We start from the raw sequence: 23,364 nt of genomic DNA on the forward strand, positions 1-23,364 counted from the left end.
GAGAAAGGAATGCGTGTAAAATATGAAAGGAGGACTGACTAAAGTTTGTGATTGGAAGAAAAATAAATTGTAAATTTACAATACAGTAAATACATACTTCGGTACATTTGGATTTCCAAATTCTCCGATTTTTTGTGTGTGTATGTGTATCAGTGTACTTTAAAAAGATTATTTGGGTATGTTAGTACGCATATGTTGTTTTTTTTCCACGAGGGCAAGGACTGGGCCGGCCTGCGAATAGAAGAAAGTACATGTATTACTGAAGCCAAATTGTGAATAACATATGACTCTTCAAGACACTTCATCCCAAATGAATCACCACAAAAATTTCCTCTCGGAATTCCACTAAATGGCGTCACCCATAATGGAGAACAAACTGCCCCCTGCCATTGAAGGCGGAATGTCCTTGGCTGGCTCGCCGCTGGGCTTGTATGTGAGGAGGAAGTGGGAGAATGTGACTGTGTGGGGAAAACAAGCAACAATGTGCCACGCTTACCACTTCCTGTCCTGGTGTTTGGGTCCCTTTGCCATGGCAACAGCAGTAGATGCCAATGTGGAGTGACTCAACCGGGCATATGCACGCACAGCCCACACACACTTCAATTTCGATTTAAAAATGTGCAAAAAAATAATAAAAATGTTGGGATTTTTTTGGGAATTTTTGGGGAGATGGTTTTTGCATCTTTAATTCTAAACTGTCACTTTATTGGACATTTTAAAAGGTACTCTCTAGTTTGTAAATGTCTTTATTTGAACATTTTGAGCTTCAAACCAAAGCAGTCAATGCCACAAACTAAACGGGGAATCAAAGCAGAGCAAAAAAAAAAAAAAAAACATGCCTGCTACACAAACCCTAATGATAGGAAGCTCATCCAAATAAAAGCTAACTCACTTCCTCTCACAGTAGTTTCAGAATAAAAGTCCTGACATGGCTTGACATAACTGACGTGCTTGTGTGTAGTTAGTCGTAATGATTGTCAGTTACACACACCAGATAAAATTGAATCCGAGCCACACAGTGGCACTGCAATAAAAATCATGTAAAAAAAAAAAAAAAAGAAAGACATTTAAAATGGCTTCTTGTTACTATTATTATTATTACTATAATAATAATAATAATGATGATCAATAAAAACATAGCCAGGCACATTTACAGTGGCTATGTTGCTACAAAAATGGACACAAAGCCATAAACACACACCTCTAGATTCCCAAGCACACACTCTCTAAGCCGTGTCATCACAACAAGCACACGTCAATGAACCTGTTTTTTTTTTTTTCATGATATTTTGTAGCTGCATTGTGCATGTTGAGAATGAGAACTGTTATAAAAGTTATATTTACACACATGACAACATGTTCATTTGTGGATATTAAATAGGAACTGAAATTGACACTCGCTGGACACATTAGGTTCACCTGCACATTATAATTTGATTTTTTATTTATTTTTTGAAATGTTTCATTTTGAGTAATATACCGAGAGCACTAACTGTATTTAGCTACATGAAGGCTGTGTAAGTGTACTTAATAAAGTGTCCGGTGAGTGTGTAGTTGCAATAAAGAGCTTAAATAAAATTTCTTTGGCAACAACAACAAAGTTAAGATAAAACAATAAATAACAGCTTCTTTGAAAAAAAAAAAATGAACCCCCAAATTCAGAAATGAGCCAAAATCTCTAAAGTCGTGCAAAAATTTGTGTTTGGGCCAAATTTTTCAGTCAAAAATTTCAGGTAAAATCTATTAAGCCTTGTGAAAATATTTTTTACATTTTGCATAAATTTTCTGAAAAAATTGCAAATTTGTTTAAAAAAAACTCCCTAAAAATATTGCATGAACATTTCCATTATAATAAAATCTTTCCAAAGTCATGCAAAAAAAAAAAACTTTAGTAAATTAGTTTTTTGCGTGTTATATGATGTGTCTGCGCATGATTGTCAATATTTGATAAAAAAAAAAATACATTCGTCTTCTGTATAGCTTTTTTTTAAGTGTACTATGTTCCTTTAAGAGCTTATCAATGTCTCACTCATCCGGTTTGTTGCGAGTCAACTGTGAACATGAGTCCATCTTCACTGAAAAAAAGAAAAAAAAAAAAGAGTCATCATCATAAAACGGATGTCCATATTCTATTTTCTGTCCGTTTGGCCATTTTCACGCCGTCAGATCGGAAATGACCAGTTTTTCCATCTTATTCCCAATTTCAGCCGGGACCTGGAGATCGTCCAGGTCATAGTCGTCCTCAAATGACCTGGAATCACATTTCAGAACTTTATCAAGCTGATCAAACTCCTTGAATGAACATTAGAGAAGATTATTTGCTGTACCCTTCGTGAATCTGCTCGTTGGCTGTCTCCTCCGCCACAAGTATCTCGTACTCTTCCGAGGCGTACTTATCCCAGTCGGACGGCTCTGGACCGTCGCTGTCGAGGTCCTGGAAGGGCCACGTGAGTTTTAACAAGCAAAAATTTTCATCGCTACAAAATTATGTGCAGCTTTGGGAGCTGAATTAAAATAAACATTTTAAAAAATGACCACAATGGCCCACTATTTATGCTGACCTTCTGCACAGCAAAGGGATCTCTCTGTTCGTGGTCCAAGTATTTCTCCAGGTTGAAGAAGGTGTCAAAGAAGATGTGAGCCATGCGGCAACGCTTCAGGTCACTCAGCGTGATTTTGCCTGGCCAAAAAAAAAAAAAAATGGCGTTGTGTGTTAAGGTGAAGCAAGCGTGGCTGAGGAAAACATCCCAGTTGACATTTACCTGGATTTTCTGGTTTGACCAAGTCGAGCATTTGACACAGCAGGTCTTGGAAGGGCAGCGGTTCGATGCCCATTCGCTCCATGCGCTCGCACTGTTCTTCGTAGAAGTACTCCAACTCGAACATGGACAGGATGCCGTCGCCGTCCACGTCCATGCAACGGAACCAGTACTCGATGCTGGAGGGCGAATGATGACTTAGCTTTTGGCTTGGCTGCAAAAAATAAATGAAAAATCTTACCTAGTGGGATTTTTCTTGTCCTCTTCAGAAAGGAGAAACCAGACAAACTCAGCGTAGCTCATGCGACCTTCTCTCTGCACGGTGTTGCCCCTGGCGACCAATCACACAGACACCTTTAATTCCGTCGTCATAGCGATCGGGCTCACTTGCGGCTGCTTACCGCGTCACGGCGCCCGAGAACAACCGCTCGATGATTCTGTTGGAGGACGCTGAGGGAGGACAGCAGAAGACGGTGCGTGTAAACAAAGGCGGCCATTTTGTGCCTGGATGGCTAATTTGGTCAAATGTGTCAAAGCGTCTCACCGTGGTCGTTGTATCGGGCCAGGTCCTTGTGGTCGATGTAGAGGTCGTGGTCGCCGTCCAGCTCCCAGAACTTGCAGTAGATGACGTAGAAGTGCTCGTAGGAGAAGTAGTCGGTGATCTGGTTGATGTCGTCCTCCTCCTCCAGCAGCGCCAGCGTCTGCAGGAAGTTGCTGCGCCGCAGCTCCGTCATGGACATGCGGCCTGTCCACGAACGGTTCACCACGTAGAAGATCCGCTGGATGACCTGTCAGTAATACACCAGTATTATAAATATTATTTAAGATGCAAAAATAACAAAGATATGTTTACAGCATTGTTTAATTTTTGGTTGTTATTTAAAATATTTTCTTGAAAGAAACAAAATGTGCACATTAGAAAGTCAATCTTAAAAACTTGAAAGAAGTTTCAGAATATGACGCTGAGCCACTTCCTGGTTCACGTAGCATGCAGCTAATGTGTCACAGAAAATAAAACCGGTGAGCTGGACTCCACGGAAGGAAGTGTCCTAATATGGCCATGGAAGAGGCCATGGGGGACATTAAGGGGGGGGGGATTTGCTGCATACAAGGCATGACTAGCCATCAGAGTTTCCATGATGCATTTCTTTTGCATTTCACATCACACATCACTCATGCACAAGTAAACTTATTTTCATTTCATGCCATTTTTATTTATCAATTACCGTTGTGATGTAGCGGGAATGAAATTCGGGTGCATCCTTCAGAAACGTGAGTCCGGGATGCGTGTCCACGATGTCCTAAACAACCAAGACCAATTGTGACATTAAATTAAAAAATTAAATTCAAGTTAAATAAAAACTACTGAGACTGCGACTGAACTGAAATAATTTGACATAAAAGAAAACAGACTATACCATAGAAAATATTTTAAAAAATAAATTGAAAAAAATTGTAACTCAATATATAGTAAATCAAATTAGCAACAGCTAATTAAGGTATTGGTATGTGTATAAAAAAAGATTTAACAAGCAAAGTAGAAGAAAAGAGCTGACCTGCAGAAGAGGAATGAAGTCCTCCTGCTCCAGGTACTGACAGCCCGGTTTGGCCAGCAGGTTGACAAACTTTGAGGCGTCGTCGTGGCAACCGTGCAGCAACCTGCAAGAGCGCCGAGCCGTGTTAGCATTTCCGTGACTTTGATTCCGATTGCCCGCAAATGCAACCTACTTCCTCCAGGTGGCGATGAAGGAGTGAACGGAGACAAAGCCCGTCCTCTCGCCGCCGGCGCCGTAGAACATGGCCGCCTTCCAGTACAGCGGACAATCGCACGCCTGTGGGGGAAACAATTTGTCCTTTGACCTTTTCTTGTAAATCACATCAATCTGACAGGGTGTGTAGACTTTTGATATCACCCGCATGCTACGATCATTACCTTAGCGACCTTGCTCATTTCGTAAATGTCGGCTTTCTCCTCCTCAAACTCGGCGAAGGTCTCTTCGATGGCGGAGATGGCCGCGTCGTGGTTGGCCGGCGGGCCGACGGCAGGAAGCCCACTTGGGAAGTAGAACCTGGGAATGTTGACGGCAGGAGGAGGAGGGGGAGGAGGAGGGGAGATGACCACCGAAGCTGCTGGCGGCGGGCTGGGCGAGCGGTGCGATGAGGCATGCGGGACGGTGGACGCCTGGGCGGGGGCCGGGGGTGGCGTGCCGGGTTTCTTCTCCGCTTTGGACTGGACCTGAAGTAGAAATCAGGAGGATGATGTCATGAGAAAGAAAGCGTGATAGATGTAAAAGTAGATGCAAAAGAAAAAGCATCAAATTGGAAACAGGAAGTTGTTAGCTTGTAAAATTTCCTTCCAGTGGCCATTTTGCACTGACAGCTGTAATCCCCCCCCACCCCCCCACATTCATTCTATCACTCTATTCCTGCACCTCCCGTCTATTAATAACCAGCTGGTATCTCCCTTAGAATACTTCCCAGCACGTCCTGCATGAGAAAAGCTGCAACTTATTGGATGGATTTTTGTTTTGCGTGCTGCTACCTGGCGGCGTGTCTGACCTGTTGCTCCTGCTGTTGCTGCTGAAGCTGAAAAGACTTGAGTCTTTTCTTGAATCGCGACGGCAAGACAAAATCACAGCCCCGCGCCAGAAAGGCCAGCTCACCCCTCAGATCGGGGTCCCGGCGCAATGACGTCTCCTTGATCATCATGGTCGGGGGTCTCCGCATGCAAAAACGCCCCCTCCCGCCAAACTCCAGTTAGGGTTCCGATAAAAAGCTCCAGAAAGTAGCCCAGGACCTTTCCCTCCGGACTCTGTGGTAGTAATCCAGTATGCAAGGTTCCGCTGCAAGAAGACCACCCGGGCATGATCTACCATCCGAGGGGGGAGCGAACCCTGCAGTGTCCCCCTCACGCAGTTTTTCTAATCCCAAACTGGGTTCAGAACCGAGCGCACCGAGAAACTTGAGCCATGCTGGAGTCGGGCAACACACAGTTTACCGATTGAGAAGGAGGCGGGGGGGCGGTGTTTTGAGACCCCCCCCCCACACACACACACACATACATTCAGCAAAGGCCACTTCCACGTGAGTAGGCGGGGCAATCAAAGAGGAACTATTTCCAAAGAGTTAATTTTGGGATGGCGTGATGAATCAGTGAATGACACGTCAGTAAAGTTCCAGGAACTTTGTCACCTGGTCCTGAAACTTTAACGTATTCTCTGTTGGATTGCCTTACTTCACCATGATGAGCACTTTTACAGATTTACTACTATAGACATGTTTTTTTCCCCTCGGATTTAGTCAGTGTACCTAATAAAGTGACAAGTGAATGTCGCAAATGTCTGCGATGCAGCTGTGAGCACATTCCAAAAGGAAAACAAGCTTCTCACAATCTGCTAAAGGAATAAACACCTTTCCCTTCTTTTTTTCTCACAAGTGATCTTAGGGGACAATCTGGCGGCCTCTAGCGGTCATGGTCATCACCTACACAGCAAGATTTCGGACAAGGTTTAAGCATAATAACTCATTAAAGAATTGTTTCTAAGAATATTTAGTGTCATTAATACATTTTTTAATATCTAATGTATGCTAGTGACTTTTCCAGATCCAACCTTGTGTTTTTTAGGGTAACTCCGCTGTGCGCACCCCTGCTGAATTCTTTGGAACAACTCCACTCTGTACTGAAGCCAAGGTCGCATACCAATCCCACACACGCGCGCGCGCACACACACACACAATTACACACGTACACAAACAGACTTTTCCTGATGTGCTGCAGGAGGAAACATTAATCCCAATATCTTGTGACAATCAACAAACGAGCGCCATGCAAAGAGGACTCGTTTGTGATTCAAATCTATTTCTCGGAATGCTGCACGATTTATATTATAAGAAATATAACGAAAAGAATTATGAATTAAATGTGGCAGGGCATGAAGTGATTATCATAATTCCCAAGATATGATTTTATGAATATGATCATATTAATAGCGTAAATCATAGAAGGACAAGACGACAGGTGCGCACTTCCCCTTTTCACGCCGCGAAATGGCAACAGACGAGTCAGCCCATTGAACGCATGATGGGGAATAGAAAAGGGGGGGGGGGGGCTCAGCTGTTCCGCAGTGCCAACTGTTGCGCTGAATGTGTGCGCCACTTCCAAGGAACCACTTGCCGCAGAGAATAGTGTGCCGTGTATACAAAGCTACTTCCGAAAGCACCTGCTCGGAGTGCCTGGCGGCTGTGTGTAAAATTATCCGCGTACACATCGTTACAAGTTTATTTTCGCCTGCGGCGCTACTAGGCAGATTCCAGGCCATGACAAAGACAGGAAGTCAATTATCATTAGAAAGTGAATATTCCAAATGTAGCATTTTAAAAAGGATGACGTCAAGGGCAAAGAGAGCCAAAGTCATTCAAGGTCAAAAGGATTTGGGGTTCATTTCTAATGATGGCTTTCCAGAGAGCCAGACGGATGAACGGCCCGTCGGGGAGACGGCGGCCAGGCTGATGGTTTCTTCAGATGCAAATGGATCGGAACCACGCTCGGGAAACGCTAAAGTCATCAAAGAAGTTTGTTGTGGTTGTCGCCCGCGAGTCAGCAAGATTTTCCACAGCCTCCACTAAAGTCTGAGAGCTTTCACATATGCCTTCAAATTTCTGGTTGGGCTATCATTCAAAATTAATTTCTTTATTGTGGCACTTCATGTCGACTTAAATTTGAAATATTAGCCACAAGGAAGATTCCAAATAAAGTTTTAGTATCTGGGAACAAAATGAAGCAGATATGATGAGTTTCTCGTAACCGTTTAAGTCACATGGTTTTTCAAAATTAGCTTAGCGTGAAATGGATTGTTTATAGCACATATCTTTAAAACGTTTTATTGTGTTTTCTGTATGTATATATTTTAAACTGATTGTTGTAATTAGCGGAATGTCCACTAGATAGAGCTAAAGACCAGACTGACAAGTTTTAAAACGCCCGCTAGAGGGCAGCAGACGACTCCTTAGTACCGAGAAACAGTTTTAAAGGGTCCTATAAAATTTTAAATTCTATCCGTCCATCAGTTTTCCAAACCACTTATTCTTGTATTTATTTTATTTTTAAATGTAGGAATACTGCATACAAAACAAATATTATATTGTTTACGTCATTATTTGAAATAAATGGCTTTCAATCTCATTTATAAGTGAGTCACATTCTGACTAACAGTGAAGAGGAAACCCGAATGGAGATCAGGTCAAATATTTTGGTTGTGCAATCACAACTTTGCTTGTCAAGATTACGCCCTGTAAAAAAAAATAAAAAGGTAAAACATGGCCACGTGCCACGCCTTTCCCAAAACAGCGAGCTCTTGGGAGGGAGTCCCATCATGTAGAGTGGGGGAGTCCCGTGAAGCCTCCCTCCCTCCCACCTCCATTGCTCCAAAACATGTTTTGCTAGTTGCCATGGTAACACAGCCTCCAGCCGAGTTAAAAGCTTCCAGATGAAAAGGTGACTCGCTTGAAAAAAAAAAAGTTTGACGCTAAAGTGGGAACAGCCGTTTGGAGGACATCCCAGGCTGCAGTGGGAGCGGCGGGGCAGGCTGGGCCGGGCCGGGCCGGGCCGGGTTAGGTTGGGCCGAGCGATGATGTCACCGGCTTAACAGCTACCAGTACGAGCAGAGCGCCGGCTGCCAAGTGTTGCACCTCAACTTTGGATTGTGACCGACATTGGAAAAGAGGTCATGTGCTCTCTGTCCTTGTGAGTAAGGTTTGTTCCAGTATCACACAAATCAATCAAGTATTTTGATATGGACCCAGAATTTCATTTTCCTTCAATTAATAAAAATGTCTCTCTGGCACGTTTCAAAATCTATTTCTGAACGACTTTGTACGAGCCACATTGTTTCAAAGCGCGCTTGCCGGGCCTTGAACTTGCGCATTTAATCCAAACAAGCGTCTTCCCCTACTTGGCACGCGTTCCTTCTGTGACCTCATTTCCTGGAGAAGGAGTGATGTCATCCTCTAGCCAAGCAGAGTCAACAACTGTACTGTGCTGGAAAGCCCCCCCGCCCTGGCCCCCCCAAACTACGTGGACTCCACCCGTTAATATCCTTGCCTGGCTTCTTTTCCACCCCCCCCTCAACTCGTATAAATTATTTTTGTGCAAATCCTCTCCTGGTGTCATCTCTGACAGACAGTTATTACCTTCCTATCGGCATACTTTTCCTAAGCTCCCCTTTCATCCCCTTCCCCCCCAAAATCCTTTGTGCCAAAATGCAGTGGGCCGAGCTGTCAACAGTTGGCTGGAGAAGAAGGAAAAAGAGAAGCTGGAATTCAACTCTTTCAATTTTGTCCTTCATATACTTGAACAAGTGCTGGTCTTAATAGAGCCATCAGACTTTTTCGAGTTGACGTGCACATTGTGACACCTTTGCCTGTGTTGAAATGTGCAGGCGCCAAAATTGCCTTATCAAGTTAAGGGTCACGGCCAACGGAGGGGGGGGGGGGAGCACTTAAATCGGATAAGTGAGCCCGCCAAATCGTTAAAAGGCCTCCTTAGATTCCCGCCCGCCAATAAAACACAAATGTGAAGCACGGGCACATGGCGGCGGCGGGCGCCGATATCCACGGCTCCGCTTACGACCTCCCGCCGAGCAAAAGTGCCTGCCTCCAATTTGACGTCACACGCGGGCGCCGTTTGGGTTTAAGTCAGGGGATTCATTCCTTTAATTATAAAATCTAATGGCAATGTAACCAGATATGGGGAATGATACGGACATAAAATAAAACTCAATTATTTTTTGGAAATATTTGAAGCATGGCAACAGAAGGAGAGAAACACAATAACGCAAGTGGCACACGCGCAGGTCCATTTACACTGTGGCGACAGCGAGTCTGTTAGCGAGATGCCATAGTACGGGGGGGCGGACAGATTTAGGTGCCCCCCCCCTTTTCACATCCCCACCCGCCAGGCTAAGCATACACTTAACACTGGCGGTGGCAACAGACAACCCCTTGCGAAGGCGTCGCACCCTCCATCAAGCGCCTCGGATTGGGTGGCGGCGCCACACGGCAACAAGTGTTACTCAACACGCCCAAAATACTCGAAGTGTGCGGGCCAATGGAAGAGGTGAAGTGTTAGCTCATCGCAGGCTGACGACGTGGCCGGAGGTGACTGAGGGACACGCGACCAGTCACAGTCATGCAAAAAGATGTTTTTTAATTTGGAAATGCTTTAAAAAAATCAACTTTAGTAGTTACTTAGTTAATAGAATTACATTTTTTCCTGATAATTATTATATTATTAAAATTTGTTAAATAAGTAACTTTTTTTTAAATTGGATGATCAACAAATGAATCAGAATTAAATTATAAATGTAAAAAAATGCAAATAAATTATTCATTTATTATTAATTTTGCCAATTTTATATAAAAAAAAATTTAACTTATGTGTAGCGAGCCCTTATCCAGTATTTGTACAAATTCCTGGAAGCAGTTATCATCATCAGACGTTAATGATGCACTCAGGTACCGTTATTGTTGAGTTCTGGCTGTCAGTAACCATGGCAACCTCCAAAATGTTTTTATATCAACAGGACATGAGACGCCACCATGTAGATTTTTTTTCAAACACAAACAAGATCGCTTGAGTGCCCCAAATTTCTATTTCAAGCCTCTCACATCCATTCCGTTGAGCGTGTCAAAGCGCCGACGAGTCGCTAATTACCGCTATTCATCAGCAACTATCAATTATGGTCAACAATCCTGTTCTGCCTCAGCAATTACAAAAAAAAACTATCGTAAAATGACAAATTTGGAGAGTAGAATAAAGGAATGACGCTTACCCTGATCACTTCGGGAGTCTGCTGGATGAGCAGAGTTGAGCTCGTCTCCCTCAAAGCCAAAACGTCCCCGGCCGGATCTCTCTGGACGACCACGGTCGGGCCGGTGGGCGGGACTTTAGGCGCGGCGTCGTTCCCCAGACTGGCAGGAGGCGCAAGGCAGGATTTGAGATGGAGCGAAGGTGCTTCGGAAACGCCGTCGTTTGCTTTCGCCGATGCGGCCTCGGGGGTCGGCGGATGTGCGGGTGTCGGCGTGCGAACGTCTTCGGCCGTAACTTTTGCCGTGACGGCAGGTGGAACTGAGGGTGTTCGGGCGGAGAGCTTTGGAGGTACGGCCGGAGCGGTTTCCGCCGGACGGCCTGCCGGATCAATTTGTCCGGCGGAAGCGTCAAGGTCGGGCCTGCCGGCGGAGGCCAGCGTACCTTGCAGGAGCTTCATCACCTCGCGTTCCTTGCCGCTGCTCCTCTCGGCGCTCCCGGTGCTCCCCGCCCCCGAGTCCACCAACTCCTGGGCGAAACTCTCAATGCTCTCCAAGATTCTCAAGAGTAAGGCGCCGTCCTCCGGCTCGTCGCCTGCGAGAACATTGCGGCTCTCTCCCGGAGGGGCTTTGGAACTGCTGCCGTTCACCGTCGGGTGGCTGGTTTTCATTTGGAACTGGGAGATTTTGGGCTGGGCTTCGGCGGACACCATCCCAAGGCTGCCTCCGCCGCCTCGCTTGCGGGTCTTGACCGGAAGTGGTGGCTCGGTACTCCTGGGGTTGCTCATGCTCTGAGAAAGATTCTCCAGATCCATCAGCAGTTTGTCAATGTCGTCGTTCCGGTGCGCCGGAGCGTTCGTCGAAGGTCTCGCGGCGGTGTGGCCGATGCCGCACGAGTCTAAACGAGAAAGAGATTCATTTCATATTTTGTTTCTCAGAGATGCATCCAGACATCTTACCTGTATCAACATCTTCCTCCTCGATGTAAAGCGCCTCCATGGGGGATCCCGGAGGCGGCGTCGGCGAGACTCCAAGACGGGACGGAGAGTGTGTCGGACTGGACGGAGAACTCGTGACAGGAGCGGGGAGCAGGTTGTGATGCGTGATGGATGAAGGGGGATGTGAATGCTGGAGTCCGTTGGTGAGTGCTTTGGGTGGCGAGCTCTGGACGGAAATGTGAGGAGCGGGTTTTGCGTTGGGAGGAGAGCGCACCACGTCTTCGTAACGCGGAGGCTGCTCGCCGCCAAATATGGGCGAGAAGGGCGCTTGTTGGAGCGAGTGGAGACTGTTGACCAGCTCCGTCAGATCGCCGTGCCCGCCACCTCCGATCCCTTCCAGCTCCAGAGGTAGTCTCTTCAGGTACATGCTGAGTCGGGTCATCAAGGCCCGGTACACGCTGTCGGGACTGGCCCCTCCATCCTGGGGACCTCCGCCGGCCTTGCGTCGGATGCACTGCTTGATGATGTCGGTGCACTTCTTCAGGTCTTCCGAGCACTTGAGCAGGATGTCGAGGCAGGCGCGAATGTCCTCCCCGCCGCCGCCACCGGCGGCAGCCGCCTCGCCCCACGTTTTCTCCAACAGACGAGCAATCAAGTTCTCCTCCCCGAGAGTGTTGCGGTAAAGAGAAGCCAGAGTGTTGACACTTTGCTCCAGCGACCCGATGCCGCTTGAAGCGTTTACTTTCGTAACGGCCGACGAACCGCCCTTCAATTTCGTCTCAAAAAGCGGCGGCGAGTTCTCATCAGCGGGCGTGACGGTGGCGCCGTTTGTCGACGCGTTACTGGAGCTGAAGTGGCCGTAGATGATCTCCAGATCGGTGGAGCGACGGCTGAAGGAGTCGGGGCGGACTTTGCGACCTTTCCGGAAAGTGACGTGGCTGGAAGAGGAGAGACGTAGCTTGTCGAAGGAAAACTCTTTGAGCTTCCCGCTGGCCAGATTGATGGCTTCTTCCGTGATGTCCTTGAGGCTTCCGTAGGTGCCGCAGCTCAGGTTGCCCGTCGATCCTCCGCCAACGGGCAACTTTTTTCCTCGCCACGCGTTGCCCTCTTCCCCGATATACAAATTTCCGTTACTCCCCGCCCTCTCCAGGGCACCGCAGTCACTCGTCCTAGCGTGGTGTTGGGCGCTCAAGCACCTGGAGGGCGAGTCCGGCGCGACCAGCAGCTCCGAGCAGGTGCCGTGATGGGCCACGGAACATTCCAGCCCTTGCGAGAGCGTCCTGCACGGGCCCGAGCAATAGTGCACAGCGTGAGAATGCTTGCGTCGGTCCACCACCACGCTGTTGTAGCAGCTCACGCTGCTCACCACCACACGGTACGCTGCTGCCATGGTGACCGATGTCACCCAACTAATCCGTCAGGGCATACAAGAAGAAAAAAAAATCCACTTTTAAAAAGTCCCGTTGCGAAGGTGAGGCATAAGAACTCAGGGATCTCAATAACAGCTGCGAGGTTCTCAGTCTGGGCTCCACGGGTCGCTTCTCCGCTTCCTCTCTCGCGGCAGCTCGTTATCCACTAATGACAGCGAAGGAGGACGGCGGCGGCGGAACATCCAGCTGGGCTCTCAGCCTTCCCCCCGCGGGCCTCCGGCGCTGCCAGCGAGGCTTCAGCATGGCTCCGGACTTGGCCGGTCCATGGCTGGCTGGAAGAAATCCTTTCTCTCCTCCTCCTCCTTTTAAAAGTCCCCAGGCAGCCGAGACGTAGTTGCTGACTCGGCCGCAGCTGCAGAATAGCAGGGGAGCGAGAGCAGATGGCCCACTGCCCTCTTCTCGCTCTCGCTCGCTCTGCTTATGTTGCGTCTGGAAGTCTGCCGTCACTCTCGTTTCTCCAGCCTCTCGTGTTGGGCTTCTCTGACCTGGGGGGATGCAGGGGGGGGCATTAGTCTATCAATGGTGAACACTGTAAAACTTTGATATGACCATGTGCATGCTGATGAGCAATGAAATCCAAATTCTTATCATTTAGTCATCACAAAGCTATAAAATAGGACAAATACCTGCAACGTTACACATTTGAAACAAATTGCTAGCATATGCCCTGCTATCGGGCTTTTTTTTTTCTTAATTGCAACAAGACAATTAAACTCCATCTGTCCCAAGTCACATTTTAACGTCAAGGGTAATATAAATTGTAGCGGTCTGTTTCTAAATATGACACAGACAATCATCTTTTTAGCAGCTTGAAAATTGCATTTGTCTCACTCTCATTCTTGCTTCCTTCTCTTCCCGAGAGTTGCCCAGACTCAGCACATTCCCATACATAATAAATCAACATGCGTAAACGGGACGCTGGAAGGCACCCGAGCAACTGCCGTGCACGAGAGTTGAGACGTTATTATGAATCCCGACACGCGCACGCACACGCACGCGCGGCTCTCTGGAGAAAGACCGTGTGAATAGCTCCACACCTCATTATAAGCAAGCGGCCCCCGAGGATCGGATAGACGCACCGAATTTACTCTTTGGGGAAGTGAGGGGGACGATCTAGGAAAAGGATGTTTTTAGGCGGCTGCATGGCTGCCTGACTCACAGCTTTTCTTGTCTAGAAAAACCTTAAAAGGCGCACAGACACGCACACGCGGGCAACGGCGCACGAATAGCGCGTGCAAAAAAAATAGCAGCAGCAAAGTAAACATGAATTTTTTCTTTATTAAAAATTATTTATGAACGGCTCCTCGAGACTGCTGACGAAGCCTTTTCTTTCAAGTGCATCCAAGCTCCTTTTAACTTTCCCTGACTGAGTAAAGGAGCAGAGAGCTCAGCTTTGACAATCTCCAGTCCACAAAAACCACTTCATGGCCCCGACTGGAGATACAGCACGGCCATTCGCAAGTGGCCTCTTAAAAAACGTGACACGTGGTGTATTCTGCACGACATTTGGAGGAAAAGAAAGAAGAACAGGTCTTCTGACGTTGTCAGAAATGAATTAGAATCCATATAAGCGCATGTTTAGACTGCGCCAGTGAAGCGAGACACTCGGGAGTGTGTGTTGGTGTGTGTATGGACTGCTGTTGCCGTCCATCAGAGGGTCATATGAGGAGCAGATTAGGGTTTCTAACCGCAAACCCCTTGTCGCCACCGCCCGTTGTCACGGAGACGGCGAGGAGAGCCATCATGTTCCAGCACCTTCATCCCACCCAAAATCTAAATTAGGACTCGTCAAACTTTTCAGACGTTTACGATTGGATCCGGCAATCCGTGAAATAATATCAGTACCTTTAAAGTGTCGAAGGAAAATGTCCTCCAAAAATCTGGGATCCATCATTAGAGAACAAAAAGATGAGGAATGCCCTTCAGGGGATGGAGACAGACAAGAGACGCTGAGGTGTGATACGGAGGAGAAGGTGTCAACATCGCCTTGCTCACTTGTGATGAACACACACAAAAACACACACATACATAAGTTGAGATGAAACGCCAGACGGACATTTTGCTCAGGAGGGGAGGGGGGGGAGGGGCAACTTGGGTCACATGCACAAACACTAGTCCGAGAATAACCTCTAAACACCGGGGAAGAAAATAGCCCAGTAACAGAGGATGTGGCACTGTGTGTGTGCCTTTTTGTGTGTCTGTATTGTAACCATTTGTAGACTCGCTTGTAAGTAACTTTGAGCATAAACAAGTCTTTCATCATCAGCCGCAATTCGTCTTGGGCGCCTGTTCACCGAAAAAAGTCTCGACTTGTGCCCGCTCTAATTGCCATCTGCTGAGCTTTAGCTTGGTGTCGTTAAATAGACATCAGAAAGGAAGCACATGAAAAGACACACAAGAAGGGATGTGCCGTGTCAGTGTTACATGCAGGAAGACTTTGCAGCGTCAATTTGGCCTATATGAGATCAATTTGGAGTCGGACGATGAATTATAAGTATAAACGGCTTCACCGCCATCAAATGCTCGCGCAATTATTTTAACCAGCTGCGAGCTGGTCCAAAAAAAACCAAAATTTGCATCCTTGTTGTGCAGTAACTGAGTCTTGGCGTTTTCCTCACTGCAGGAATGCTAAGCTAACTTGCTAGCTATGTTACAAATGGCTTTGGACTGAATCACGGTTAGCATCCAGTAAACGGAGAGCACACATCTGTTTGTAATGCGGCCCCACAAATGGCAAAGATTTATGTCTGAAGATGGCTTATTGGACGTCGTTAATGTGACACAAGGACTCTCATGGGGGGGGGGGCTCTGCTGTCATCACACACACACACTCGATAGGCATGCCTGCTTTCAGCATCGGGATCTCATGGGGGGATACAGTATGTACTGTAAATGCGAGTGCAGGAACCGACACACACACACTCAGGCTCACGTACGTACCCACGCACACGCAAGAAGGCAAACACCCTTCTGGCATGTTTTTGACACCTGGAGGAAAAGGATAGTGGGCTGGCGTGACAGGAGAACAAAGACAATGGTTGCAACGCCAGTGACTCATTGCAAACGGACACACACACGGAAAACATACTATGGATCGGCACAGCTAACGTCAAGTAAAAAAAAAAGATGATTAAATATGCACATTTGTGTGTCAAGATTAAAAAAAGCTGTAGTGTGTTAAAATTGGACTTTTTATTGAAGGCCATATAAGTCAGGCCGAGTACACAATATTCCAACGCCTACACGCGGCTGGAGCAAAAAAACAAAAACAAAACACCCACTCACACCAAAGTTTGTGTCTCAAACTTGCAACATTAGCATAACGTCAAGAACGGCTAAATGGACGAGTCTTCATAACGAACGGCTCGCCATCTTGCACGCTCAGAATGCGGCTACTTCAAAAATCGAAAGGAGTCTGGCGCTCACTGGTAAAACCTCACGACAATTAAGCAAAGGGGCCCGTTTGTTCAAATCAATTCCATTCTGGCTCTAAAATGCATGAGGCAAGAAAAATATGGCTTAGCTCACATAACATGACCTCAGCTTCCTCAAATACTTTGCATGGAGATCAATGGAACTCTTGCTTTAAGTGCCGACTGACCTCAGCTGTCTACAAAAACATGGTACATGCTTTAAAGGAAATCTATTGGGTGCTTGCTTTTTCAACGGCCTCCCGTACTTCACTTTTGAGGAGATTGTCGGAAACCGGAGTGCTACAGCAAAGTGGAGACTGCGGAGGCCTTCATACAAATAGCCCAAAACTGTTACCTTCTGGCACAGTTTGGGATTGGGCAAGTTTTAGCGTCCATGACTAAAATTGACAAAGCCCGTCGAACTCCGATAACAGGAAAAGCAAAACCGCCTTGTACTCACATTCCAAAAACGACGTCGAGACCGCAAAAAAGAAGTCCGCAAACGTCTTCTCTGGCTTTTCCTATTTGCGATCCATCACCGCCGAATTTCTAAGCACCCGGCGACAGACGAAAACAACCCCCCGAGGGAAAACACCGTTCGTCTGGCAACCCCTTCAAGAGTGTGATTAATATATACGACAGCTTTACGTTCAAGCCCTGAGAGGAGGAGGCGGTTTGGGGAGGGGGGGTCAACTTTTTGGGGGCCTATAAATAGGAGCTGACGCCAGGGAGGATAAGGTAGCCTCAGTAGCCTGATTCAGCCTAAATGATGGATACCTCAGATCACCTTCTCTCGCTTTCACTGGAATCGCCTGGCGAAAGGGTCGAAGGTCAGACCGCTGTCTCAAATTCGTAGTTGCAGTCTCGCAGACAAAAGATGGAGCTCTGCACTAAAAGTATGCTTTGAACTTAAGCCGAGACAAATTGGTGATATTTCAAGGCTGCTTATTTTGGTTGAGACTCTTCTCCAACTGGGCGAGTTCTCGTCAATAACAATTAAAGCAGCGAGGAGCGGGCTAGAGCGCTCCGCTTTTATCGCCAATCCTCCAGATGATCATCAAAGGTTGACGTCGGTAAAGGACAAAGACCAAAATAGCTTTATTAGTCAGCGTCACCTACGTTTAGGACACCGGCTTAGGTCTCAATTGGACAATTTTGAAGACTTTTGAAAAGACATTCTCAATGGCAATTAAGGTCTTCTTTTTAGATTCATTAACTTACCGGGAAAGACTTTTTAAAGATCCGCTGGGACCCTAAAACCAAAATGGCCTCCATTGGTCAGGCAAGAAGAAAAGAACGACCCAGAAAAGTATTTTATATTCTGGTTCCCATGGCTGCAAGTTGGAATTGTCTCCAGTATATCATTGCATAATCACAACGCGACCAAAATGAAATTACAGAGTCATGACAACACATGTACCACATCAACACAGTCCAAGTGATGTTTGTTCCTTCATTGGTTTAACCTCTAACTAGGAGGCCGTGAAAAAACTGGATGGCTGTCATTTTATCTCGTAAAATCCCAGAAGTACGATGCGACTTTTAAGATGGGTGTCGGTACGCAGCCCGGGCATAACCGCGTACTCGCTTCCCGCAGTTCTGGCTCAGCCGCAAGCGGTTGACCAACTGGCAGAGCAGACGAGTTGCCATCCGCAGAGCAAAAACACGCCGTCAGCCATGATGTGGGCGGTCGGGGTTGAAATCATTTCTCCTTACAATGCAACAATCGACACAATAACAAGCTCCTTTGTCTTTGAGAAATTCAGTCTTAACGATTTCCCGCTACAGGAGCTGCAATTTTGTTTTGGCTAGCGCTAGCTTAAAGTAATTCAAGGTTATCAGCTCAAATTTTGAGTATTCCCATTCTCAGAATTCTCTGAAAGATTATCTTGAGAGATGATCCTGTGGTGTGACAAGGACAGTTAAGCTAATGTCGCAATTTAGTTAGCAATTAAAGAGCTAAGCTAAGCTAACTCATCCACTGTGGAACGAACTGTTTTGCGTGAAGTTGAGAATGTGGATAAGCGGCAAACTATTATTATTAGGCGTTCTCGCGGTTGCTCTTAAAAACAGCTGGGTGGGAAGCAGGGGAAACAATTTTTCCACGCAAATGTCGAGGGGATTTTAAAGGAAACTTTCCAAATGTCACACAAGGGGGGGTTGAGAAAACAGCTGGGTTGAAATGAAAAAACACCAAAGGAAGAAAAGACCTTCAAAATTGTGCAGAAGGAATGTGTGTATCGACAAACGCGTGATTTATTTCAGTTTTCAGGATGTTCACAGCGTAGGCAGTGATTCATCGACTTGATTACAGTCAAGACGACTACACGTCTTCATCACACATACGAGACCCAAAAAGCTTGCCAGCTCGCCTTTATCTAAATCTTCCTGTTGAAACTCCCAAGGAAAGCATTCTGCGAAAGCGTTTTGATGGCACCGAAAAGAAGAAAAGGAGCTTTGTGTCAGGATTTCGTCAGCCTCCAAAATGACTCACGCACGAACCTTCAAAGTTCCTCTGATGCTCGCATCTGACGTCAGTTCTTAACAGGGGAGGGGGTCCGGCAGTGTCTGCAACCATGGCAACCTCAAGGATGCATTGATGAAATTCCCACAAAATGCAAACACACATCTCAGTGCGCAACAGTGTTTTCCATTTGTGCTACTTTTATTTTCCCATCTATATTTTTTACTTTCTCTCCAACATTTGTCAGAAATGTTGACTCGGACATCCATCATCCGCCGCATATATTCCACGCCTGAAAACTAATAACAGTATAACCACTTTTATCAAAAGAGTGCCTCATCGCCTCCCCGCATGGATAATTGCAGAATAATTGCTGCATTCAAGGCCCTTTCTGCGATCTTTAGCCAGTTCAAAATAATTGAACTAATTAACACCACATCTTCATCTTGTCAATAAAAGTCTCTGGAAAGGTTTGGAACTCCAAGTTAGGCTCACGTGTGAATGTACTTAAGAACCTCAGAGGCTCGCATTGCCCTCAGATGCTGACTGGCATAACAAAGAGTGAAGCCTGACGAGGACCTCTGCGGTCAAACAAGATTTGTCTCCATCGTAGATTTACTGGTCTTTCCTATTCTGTTGTATCACTCTTCCTTTCCATTTTTTTTTTTGCTACTGCGGTGGAGAATGAGACGAATGGTCTCGCCACAGCGGGCAGTAAAAGCAGCCCGTGGCCTCGTGTCATTTTCGTCCAGACGGTCGCAGCGCGTCTGTTGCGCAACTCAGGATGTGGTCAGGCCCGGGGGGCATCCATCGGCCTTGCTCGTTCCTTCTCCGATAAAAAAAAAAAAAAAAGATTCTCAAGCCACTGCAGGGCAAGGTTGACATAATCTGAAGGTGACAGCGTAGCGGTAGTTAGCGTTGCTTTTAACGTTATTTTAAGTTTGCCCTAATGAGTTGGCTTGAGATGAAATAAAAAGGCAGAACAAAGTTTGAATTGTCCACTGGAGAAAAGCCGTGAGCGACACAATCACATTATGTAATTTGATTAGCTTTTTGGGCTGCTAGCTTTGGCTAGCGATGTTTGCTTGAAATCACAATTTGTGATACTTTAACTTGATTATTCTTTAATTATAAATGAATAAACTACTTTCTGATCTCCCTGTGATGCCACAACAAACGATTGACACTGTCAATTTGAAACACTCTACTGATACCCGCTGGCTTGGAGTGGAACAGCAACTGACTTTCCATCAATCGTGAATTTCAATGGAAGGAAATTTAAAGAAAACAAAACGGACTTTGTCTGCAAGCATAGGAAATGATGTTTTATGCATGAGAGACGTAATAAGCGCCCAGAAAGCGACAGAGGGAGTAAGACTCATAAAAAAAAACGGCAATAAAATATTTTTAGCCGGCCGTGTCTTAAAGTGGGGGCCAGGGAGAAACCACACCAACATGACCGTGAATGGTACTGCTATTTACTGCTTTTTTTTCCCTTCTTGGCAAGTGGAGGCCGAAGTGGGAGGAATGTTGGGTTCAGATACTCACTGCGGGTGTGTGTGTGTGGACAAAGAGAGCCAGTGTGGACAACACAACACAATCAAAAGCGAGCGACTCGTCACGCATACACACAGCAACGCATTCCAGAGTGCAGGGACGGACGAGAAGCGCTGACATTCAGACCCCGGAGACCAATCGGCACAGTCCGCCGCAGCCGCCACAATGGGGCCAGTCAATGAGGGAACAGTGAGGGAGATTTTTTTTGGGTCCCACTTATTTACCTCCCTCAGCCTGTTTCCATTCATTCTTTCCTTCACCGTCTTTCCCAAGGCAGATCTCACGGCACTTTGAAGGTGATTTAAAAGGAAGAGCCAAGGAGTCAACCTCCTACACACACGTATGAATCACCCCTTTGTGTTTTGGAACTTCGTACACATCCTATGTTCTGTGTGTGTGTCATGAGCCAAGAAAAGTAAAGTAGCCCCAAATTGTACTCTGAGTACTTTTGATGTACAAAATTCCATTTAACACAATGCAAAAAAATGTAAACAAAGAACTCTTGCTGACACAGAAGATGATTAGCCACTGTGTTTATACAGCCAACAACACACACACACACTCTGTAACTTTGCTTTTCACATCTTCATTTTTAGCAGCCAGCAGCACTGGATGGAATACGAGCCGACCCCACACACATTCTACTGGGAAACGTGAATGACTCCGACGTCTCCGAAAGATGCCAGACACAATTGTCACCCTGTGCTACACACCGATGAGTAAGCCAACAGCTTCGCAATCCTCGCACGTGTGCGTTGCCCGTTTAAGAGCGGGCGGAGAGCTCCACGATTCACAGCGGGTGGCACAATTCAAGTTATTTACAAAACATACATTGTTTAGAGCAACTATGTTGGACAAATTACAAATCTGGGAGGGGTGCTGGTTTAATCCCAAGGGTGCGGTGTCCATTTGAGTTTAAACAGTGCCCCGCCTCGATTATTCCCCCATTACGGGCCGCGTTGCATAACAACAGTTAGCCACCGAAATACGTCGCAACAAGTTAGCTGTTATGTCATCATGTAAATAAACGTACAGGATTATTTTTTGTTTCCACTTGTACTTATTAGGCGTTCATCCAAATTCCAACACTCCTGAAGGGAGCTGGCCAAGAGGAAAAATGGTATGGCAAACAAATCCAAATAAGAGGTCGCCATCCTTTGGGTCTCACGATCTGTCTCTTTTAATGGTGCCATAGGCATCCCCCCCCCTCCCTCCCAGTGGATTTAAGAAAAAGTTGACAGCGGCTCTGTCCACAAACTCACATGCTTGTTTACATCTTGTTTCCCACCACTAACGAGCCTTAAACACACCACGGCAGCACTTTACTGATACTTTGATCTTTAAGTGTTAAACAAGAACACACTTCCACCCCCAACATATACACACACACCTTAAAAGAACACAACCTGAGTGGTCTTTGTGGCCTTCACAATTGCAAGGTCCAGCCAGGCTCAAATTACTGCACACACACACACATTGAGGTTCCCATCATCTCAAGAGACAAATCCATGAAGATGCCAGGAAGGAGACTCACCAAAGGCCAGTTTTGTTTTCCTTCCGGAACATGCGCTGGCTGAATATGTCAGTCATTTTCCGTGTGTGTGTGTGCAGGAGGGGGGGGTGTAATCTATTCTAGGAGAATTCCAGAGAGGAGACCTAGTGACTGACCCCCACCTCACAGGATTTGACAAGGAATCGCCACAAACATCACCCCCCCACCCCTCACGCACGCGCATGCATGCAAATGCATCATTAAAACAACATAATTGAAGGAAACACGCATATGACAGTCGGACACACCTGCAGGTTTAACTGTATGTGGTGTTCGAGGGTAGTGAAAAAGAGTGGGATTTTATACGACTTGCATCCAAACACACCACGACACATGTGCAACTTCAGGCGCAACGAAATAAGCAATTTTTGCATGGGAATATTAAGACATGCAATAAACATGGGATGATCTCTGCGATGACCCACGACAAGGTGAGAATATGATGTCCAAAGTTACCTGAACACAACAGGAGAAACCCCACAGAGTCATGGGGGAGCTTGCGTGCACGCCGAATTCCATGCACTCAACCCGGGCAGAAATATGAGCCAGAGCCGGGTTAAACACTTGGGGAAAAAATCCTACCTGGTTGTCAGAACCACCATCACGAAAAGACATGCCAAAAAGCCCGTCGCAAAGTTTGAGCGTGAAGGGAATGTAAACACAAAATCACCGCTTACCTTTTCCCCCTTTTTGTCTCCCCACCTCGTCCTTCACCTCCACCGGCGAACCGCTCGCTCTTTCCACCGCCTCCTTGGCCGAGTCACGACCGCCGCAAACCTGCAAACCGAGCGGCAAGGAGCGCCTCGGCGAACCGGCAGAGCCCGACTAGCACCTAACACACGCGTGGGCTTGTTTCTCGTGCCTTCCCGTGTCAGCGTTTGTGAGCGTGACAGCTCTTGGAGCGACTGAGCCGAGTGAGAGTGAGGAGAACCGGGGGAACTTAGGGGGAGTTCCCGTGTGCAGCGCGCCGGGGCGGGGGCTCGTTGAGAGTGACAGGTTGGTCAGCTTGTCAAGTTAAAGACTTATTTCTTGTCTTTTATTCATTGCTCAGACATATTCACAATTACTTTGTACTCAAATTAAAATATATTTGCAAAAAAAAAAAAACATGTTAGGAAGAGTGCTGCAAAACATAGGACACAAATAACACTCGAGAGGGATGACAATGAGCTGAAATGGAAGCTGCTGACACACACATTGACAAAATGCAACAGAGAGCGTCACTCGCCACCTCGCCTTGAGGACACCACTGCTCCGCCACTCAAATCCTCGCATGACACAAATACGCGCAGAGGACAACACGGTCGCTGCGTGGCGCGCGTATTTGAAGTCGACAGCATTGCTTGGCCTCATCATTGGATACATTTTTATGATGACATTTTGACGCACCCTAAACATCGCCCCTCCACATGAGGAGCCCCAATTAAATTTCCCTATGAAAACTCCAA

General features: G+C 46.6%; 1 protein-coding gene across 1 annotated transcript; it reads right to left on the reverse strand.

Moving 5' to 3' along the window:
* Positions 1 to 728: 728 nt before the first annotated feature.
* ppp2r3a (protein phosphatase 2, regulatory subunit B'', alpha) lies at positions 729 to 22,878 on the reverse strand. The gene is made up of 14 exons (XM_088401373.1): positions 22,594 to 22,878; positions 11,522 to 13,415; positions 10,589 to 11,460; positions 4,693 to 4,995; positions 4,488 to 4,591; positions 4,316 to 4,418; positions 3,986 to 4,060; positions 3,304 to 3,547; positions 3,161 to 3,209; positions 3,001 to 3,090; positions 2,763 to 2,938; positions 2,562 to 2,680; positions 2,328 to 2,434; positions 729 to 2,251 (listed from the first exon to the last, which is right to left on the reverse strand). Exons 2-14 carry the CDS (start codon positions 12,888 to 12,890, stop codon positions 2,155 to 2,157), a joined length of 3,708 nt encoding a protein of 1,235 aa, XP_088257499.1. The 5' UTR covers positions 12,891 to 13,415; positions 22,594 to 22,878; the 3' UTR covers positions 729 to 2,154.
* Between the last annotated feature and the right edge of the window lie 486 nt (positions 22,879 to 23,364).

Source organism: Syngnathus floridae, chromosome 16, assembly GCF_059516105.1.
Source record: "Syngnathus floridae isolate MCC-2025c chromosome 16, RoL_Sflo_1.0, whole genome shotgun sequence".
Taxonomy (NCBI): Eukaryota; Metazoa; Chordata; class Actinopteri; order Syngnathiformes; family Syngnathidae; genus Syngnathus; species Syngnathus floridae.